Source organism: Eschrichtius robustus, chromosome 12, assembly GCF_028021215.1.
Source record: "Eschrichtius robustus isolate mEscRob2 chromosome 12, mEscRob2.pri, whole genome shotgun sequence".
NCBI lineage: Eukaryota > Metazoa > Chordata > Mammalia > Artiodactyla > Eschrichtiidae > Eschrichtius > Eschrichtius robustus.
Genome location: NC_090835.1, coordinates 32166810 through 32174071, shown reverse-complemented (window position 1 = coordinate 32174071; position 7262 = coordinate 32166810). Strand labels below are relative to the sequence as shown.

The window sequence follows — 7262 nt, the reverse complement described above, 5'->3', positions numbered from 1 at the left end:
AGAACATTTCAGTTTTAGCATAGAATAGGTTTGATCACATACCAAAGATTTTTTACCTTTTATTATATCCTTTAGGACAGCACTGAAGTTTTCACTGTTAAGGATTAGCACATCAGAATTTTCATTTATATTTAGGATCTCCACTCCCGTGTAGTGACCATTCCATTAATAGCTTTACTATAAATACTTGATCATAAGACAGTCTGGCACATTCTCCCTGTTTTTTATATGTGGTTTAGCTCTGTTTGAAAACATGATCTCTTTTTTTCACTGCTGTATTCATTAGATTTAAAAGATTAAACATTCTATTCCTGGAATAAAATGCTTTTGCAGGGGGTTGGCCATGTGAAGTGAATTCATTCTCTTAGGGTTCATGCACATAGACACTACAAACCAGAATCACTTTTCTACTTAAGAGAGGCCAAACATTTTGCACTGACTGAATTATCAAAAGTGACTGTCCCAGTGGTCCTGATTCACTGGGATGCTGCATCTACATTTTCTTTGGATTACAGAGCTGCAGCCTAAAATGTCCAGGGAATCCTAAGGAAGGAATAAAAGATAATAAAATAGGATAATAAAAACAAGATAATAAAATTTTGACTATAATTTTGTTGAAATGTTTAAAAATTGTTAATATACACTAATACTATAAGTGCATACTAAATAATAAGAATAATAACTACTAAAAATAACAAAGAGCCCACTTGGCATTTCCAATTAAATATGAAGCAGATGCCAAGAAGCATGATACCACCTCAAGTGTGTAGGATTTCCCTCCAGTCATCTAACTGTCTTTGCATGTCAATTCACTGCTTTGCGTTTCCTTTCCTTGTCACAGGGGTACTGTGAGAAATGGAACTAACGTTTTAAAAGTATGAAGGAAGGGGTTTCGTTCTGAAATTGTTTCAACATTTTCCTTATTTACAATTTATTTATTTATGTATTTGAAATGTTTGTGTATAATCACTTCACATAGGTGAGTGGAAATTATTACTGAAGCTGATGAAATGACTTAACACTTGTGAAACAGATAATTTCTGATATTAGTTAAATTTTATCCAGTCTTCCCAAACCTGTTTTTCACATATATATCAGACTAAAAAGAGGAACTAAATAAAAGTTTCAAAGATTTTCCACATTTCTTTTCATGTTTTTCTTCCACAGATGTCTGTGATCTTGAGAGTCCACGTGGAAGGCTGTACTCCAGTTGAGACTCGTACATCAGGGAGGAGAACAATGCAAAGACCACTCACAAAGATCATTGAAAAGAATTACACCAAGATACTTGGGTTTTATAATATATATTTTTTCAAGTAAGTGAAGGCAATATTTTTTTAACTTCTTTCAGATGTTTTCTTAATTTGTCCAATTTAGTCATCCAACTGACAAAGCAGAGCAACCCCACGTTTGATCCAGTGTTGAGTGGGTTGGTCTGTTTTCAACAACATTGCAATGACAAAGTTAGTAGAATGTCCTGTGGTGGAAAGAGTTCCTTTACGTTCACTTGTCTTGTAAAGAGGACAGACATAGGCATTCGACTTCACAATCTGAGACTTTTTAGCTTGAAGAAAAAGGAAATGTATTCATTTGATAAAAGGAAAACAGCCAATGGTACTAAAAGAACAACTATTTATCTTGTAATAAAATGACCAGTACTAAATCTAAGATCATGATTATGATATTGAACATTTTAAAGTTATTGTTGTTGTGTTTTTACAGTTGGCATATAATTATGGTTGTGAAACAAGGTAAATGATTTCATATGGTGCATGATTCTAGGTCTGGAGGACAGGAATTGATTTTAAAGACCTGATCACTTAGCAGGTATGAAAACACTCAAGAGGACTTGGGAGAGAAGGAGAAATTAGGGAAGAAGGAATAAATTACAGCATAGGTAATGGAGGAGATGCAGAAAGAGGAACACAGCTGCTTAGAGCTCTAATACAAGAAATCCATAAATTAGAAGCTGAAGTTACTATTTGTTTTCAGCAGGTTATTACTAATAAAAATATACCAACTCTTACCTACTCACAAAAAGAATCTATACACAATCCTTGAAAAGCCAGATATGAGATATTAGGAATCTTTCTAAACTGAGGCCACATTTGTCATAGTTATAAATGAACTGCTTTAATAATAAAAAATGCTTAATGGGTTGAGTGGTGATTGGGTAATTTATAAATTTTTCATTTACAGTTATTTGAGAATTAAAAAATAGAGAAGAAAGAAAAAACAAAAGAATGAGCTTCAATTGTTCAGATTTGGTGGGGAAATGATGATTGCAGAAGGAGGGAAGGAACAAGTAGGTTTCCCAAGGGAGCAAAATTGGCCTCCACCCCGTGTGGCTTGCAACATCTGTACCTTGGGGCACCTGGCTGGCTCCTAGGCCTAGGAGTTTCTTATAGCCAGAAAACTCTAGTCAATAGCTGGAGACTGTGTCAAACCTAATTGTGTCTCTGAGAGGTATGCAAAGGCACTTCAGAATCAAAATATTGATGGGAAGCTCTAGACTGAAAAAGGAGAAGTGTAGGGAAGGGGCAAAGGAAACGTTATATCCCATGGGAGAAGAGCAAACAGAGGCAGAATAATATTCCTAAAATAATATAAATGCAACCCAAAAAGGGGGAACAACATATTTCCATTGTAAACATTAAGTCAGTATTTACTATAATTGAACAAAATCCTAATAGGTTTGAACAGAGACTTATTTGGGGAAGCAGTTATAATATCTATCATTATCCTTCCTAAAACTCTACAAAGTTCTGTTAGAAATATATTTACTTGGTTTTATCCATATTACGGGCATCAGGTCAAACAGAAGTTTGGGGTATTGTTCGGCAAGCAATCCGCTGTGAAGAGAAATTGACAGATGTTTACTAGAAATAAAATAAAATTTGCATCTTAGAAATTGCTACTTAGCTATTGGCTTTTAATACAAGAGAGGACCAGAGATATGCAGGAAAAGAAATGTAAAAACAAAACCAAACAAAACCAAGGAAGAGGCAATGAAGAATCGAGAGAAACAGAAGAAAAATATGGAAAGGCAATGTGTCAAACAGTGGACAAATATCAATTCCTGCCATTTTAAAAGTACTGTCCATGAGGCAGACACTATGCTGTCACATTTAACCTTCCCAATAGTCTTGTCCCCATTCCTAATTCTATTTCACAGATGAAGAGTGGAAGCTCAGAGAGATTGAGTACTTTTCTCACAGTAACACAGCTCTTAAATGCCAGCATGAGGATTCAAACATAGATCTATCTATCTAGAAAATGTGGTTTATTTTCCCTATGCTACATTGTTTGTTTGTTTGCTTGCTTGTTTGCTTGCAAGAGGAGGGAAGAAAGGGATGAAAAGATGAATACATATATAAGGAAACGTAAGTTAAGAGAAATGTCAGCAGAACGATGAAAATGAAAAGAGAAATAATCAAATGAACTATGTGCAGCTACGTCTCCTCATATCCCTGTCTTAGAACCATCTCTGTAGAACCACCTTCATGCTACTTCTTAAGTGACTTTCCCTGCCTCGGGCTTTAGCCCTCCCTTGAGAGCAAAGTGTAACCCTGACTCTGGAAATAGAAGATTATGCTTAGTAATGGATTGTTAAAGAGCAGGGCTTCAAGGGAAATAATCTTTCCCCTTCTCATATGTCTGTGTGTGTCTATATATATATATATATATATATATATATAGACACACACATATGCACTGTTTAGTTTCCTAAGCTGGAAATTCAGTATTTATTTAAAATATGTACTTATTATGTCATCAAAATGCAAGAAAAAGTTTTCCATTCACCAGTAGAAATGGGAACTTTGGGCTTCCCTGGTGGCGCAGTGGTTGGGAGTCTGCCTGCCAGTGCAGGGGACACGGGTTCGAGCCCTGGTCTGGGAGGATCCCACATGCCGCGGAGCAACTGGGCCCGTGAGCCACAACTACTGAGCTTGCGCGTCTGGAGCCTGTGCTCCGCAACAAGAGAGGCCGCGATGGTGAAAGGCCTGCGCACCGCGATGAGGAGTGGCCCCCGCTTGCCGCAACTAGAGAGAGCCCTCGCACAGAAACGAAGACCCAACACAGCCAAAAATAAATAAATAAATTAATTAATTAAATAAAACAAAACAAACAAACAAACAAACAAAAAACTAAAAAAAAAAAGAAATGGGAACTTCACTATACTATAAACTGTTTGAAACTGAGGTGTGCCTACACATTACCAAACAGAACGTAACTGTTATAAAACAGAAGAAGGAAAATAATTTCAACTAACTTTTCTACTAGTAAGACCATTGAAATATTAACTCAAAATTGTTCAGAACCTGAAATTACTCACTCATTAACTGTTCAAGCCTGAGTAATGATTTATGGCAAGAATTCTGATATTATTTATTACTTGTCGTATTCTCTAGAAGAAGTCTTTTGGTTGAGGGGGATGGCAGGGGGGAAAGGTAGCAGACAGCTTATCTCACCTATGATTCAGCTACAACTGAATAGGTCCTTGCAGTTGAAACTACTGACCTTGTTCTGTCCCAGCGTGCTCCATCCAGATATAATCCGTGGATATAAACGCCATCTTCTGGTGTTCCCTCAGATGTATCAGAAGAAATAACCTGAAGGCAGAAGCACACACTAGCAATGATTGCCTCCCTAGACAACTTTGTCTCATAAAGAAAGCAGTAGCTAAATCTTCAGAACATATTCAGGGAAACTCCTCCATATAATAGCTTCTTAAACTGTAAGACTTTTTCAGTAAAATGTAAATCTAAAAATATATAATACAATTCCTTTTGACATATTTTATATGGTTTTACTGTACCTCATATTAATTTTTTGCTAAGATAGAAAAACAGCATTAGATTATTTGAATTGAATATTGAGATATATAAAAATTCTCTCACAAAGATAGCAAGACAAATATTATATACTTTCTTCATGAACACAAAGAATGGAAAGAAGTAGAATTGTTTGTAATGGGCTATAAAAATATGAATTCCCCATATCCTCCTTGCTTAAATACATGCCTTTGATGTAATGATATACTCTGAAGTTTAAGGAGTTTACTGTACCTCAAATTCATATCCTAGTAAATCAATAGGGATGGTATATTTTCTGGCATAATTCTGCATCGCTCCAGTTAAAAAGGCTTGGGTGAAAAAGAAACCTGAGAGCCAAAACACACAAGGTTTTCCTGAATTATACCAATCCTATAAAGGAAAAAAAAATGCATTATGTTCATTTTTCAACTTACTCAAGAATCACCAATTCCTGATTCTGGTTTTTGTGTATGTTGCCTACACTTTCCATCACAGGACTCTCTTTCCTGACACCAAACACACAACCTATCTTGGCCCTTCTACCTTTTATCCCTTCTAGTTACTCTTCTTGGAAAATTCAAACTCACCTTAACATTAACCTGAATAAAACAAAATTTGAAAGATTCAAATCTTCTGCAAAAAGGCAAATGTAAATTATTTGAGGGTTTATTACATTACTTAATACCACTCAACTGAAGAGAGAGAAAAAAATACCACTCAAAAGCAACCATCTTGGGGCTTCCCTGGTGGCGCAGTGGTTAAGAATCCGCCTGCCAATGCAGGGGACATGGGTTCGAGCCCTGGTCCGGGAAGATCCCACATGCTGCGGAGCAACTAAGCCCGTGTGCCACAACTACTGAGCCTGCGCTCTAAAGCCTGCGAGCCACAACTACTGAAGCCTGAACACCTAGAGCCCGTGTTCCTCAACAAGACAAGCCACCGCAATGAGGAGCTCATGCACAATGAGGAGTAGCCCCTGCTCGCCACAACTAGAGAAAGCCCGCACGCAGCAACGAAAACCTGGCTCAGCCAAAAATAAATAAATAAAATAAATAAATTTATTAAAAAAAAAAAAGCAAACATCTTTAGACATCTTATGCATTGTCTAACTATAGCCCACGTGTGTTGGTTCCAGTTCCTTAATCCTCTTAAACTCCCTGCCTCCACAACCACTATCCCTGTTCCAGTTTAGATAGCCTGGCCTTCCTTCTGTATCATGTGTACCTCTTCTTGTTTCTTCCCTCTCTCTGCTCAGTACATCTATAACGATGCTGCCAGAGTACACTTCTCCATGCATGGTTTGGATCAAGTTTTAGCATCTTTAATTCTTCAGTGCTCTACTACTACCCTACCAAATTAAAGTCTAAAACATCTTAGTCTCCTATTCAAGATACTTCACAACCTGGCCCCAAATTGTATTTATAGATCCATCCCTTTTAGTTCCCCTTTACACATCTTACATTCTAATCAGAATGTACTTTTGGTGGTCTCTTCTCTGCACTGGGTGGACATCTGTTGTTTTTTCTGCTTATCTTAAAGTGACACAACTCTTATATCCCTCTGGAGGATGAACCCTCCTACACTTTCAATCGAAACACTTCTTGTGGTGGAAATGCACCTTCTGGAAGTGGGCATGTCATTCATGCCTAGCTGATCATACCTGCAGTCATAGTGACTGATTCAGGAATGGACATGTGACCCAATCAAAGCCAGAGATGTAGACTTTTGCTGGGACTTTTGGGGAAAAGATTCACTCTAAACTCTTTGAAGTTTTGTGGATGTAAGGCCAGAGTTGCTGTTGCTATCCTGCTACCATCAGACAAGAACCTAACTGAGAATGGAGTTAACCCACAGAGACTGGAGCCGAGAGAAGTGCAAGAAGCCAGGATCAGGCAACCACATTTGCAGCCTAGGCCAAATGCTGTCTGGAATCACTTTACTCCCTGGCTTTTTCAATTACATGAGGGAACAAACTTAATTTTTGCTTATGTCAAAATTTTTACAACAGAATCAACCCTAAATGATATAATGCCTTTCATCCTACAGCTGTCTCTTAAGTCCTCTTCCTTTATTTGGAGTGTCCAAAACCATTCATCATTTAGACCAGCTCAAATGCTACCTCATCCAATAAACAAACTCTGCTTTCCTAAGTTAAAAGAACTCTCTCCCTTCTTTGAATTCCCAGAGCATCTTATATGTTGCTCTTAGCTTTTTCTTAGATACATAGATTATCTTCCTGTAGGCTATTGGCAACTTGAAGGTAACCTGGCAACTTTATCCAGCAACAAAGCGCTTTAGACAAAGTGGGTCTCAATTCACATTTGAATGAACACATCAATTAATAAAACGAACTTTGTCTCTGAGTGAGCAGCACACTATGGGAAGAAGCCAGCTTTGCTCCCTGGGAAGAAGAGAACAAACCACTGCTGGAGACGTTGCAACAGT

General features: G+C 37.5%; 1 protein-coding gene across 1 annotated transcript in view; it reads right to left on the bottom strand.

The window, feature by feature from the left end:
- Positions 1-1372: 1372 nt before the first annotated feature.
- Positions 1373-7262, bottom strand: part of DNAH12 (dynein axonemal heavy chain 12) — a 219539-nt gene continuing 213649 nt past the window's right edge. The window contains exons 70-73 of the mRNA XM_068557202.1: positions 5070-5207; positions 4522-4613; positions 2785-2852; positions 1373-1564 (exon numbers count right to left, since the gene is read on the bottom strand). Of these exons, the coding sequence (XP_068413303.1) occupies positions 1374-1564; positions 2785-2852; positions 4522-4613; positions 5070-5207 (489 nt within the window). The 3' untranslated portion in view covers position 1373. The remainder of the gene's footprint in view (positions 1565-2784; positions 2853-4521; positions 4614-5069; positions 5208-7262) is intronic.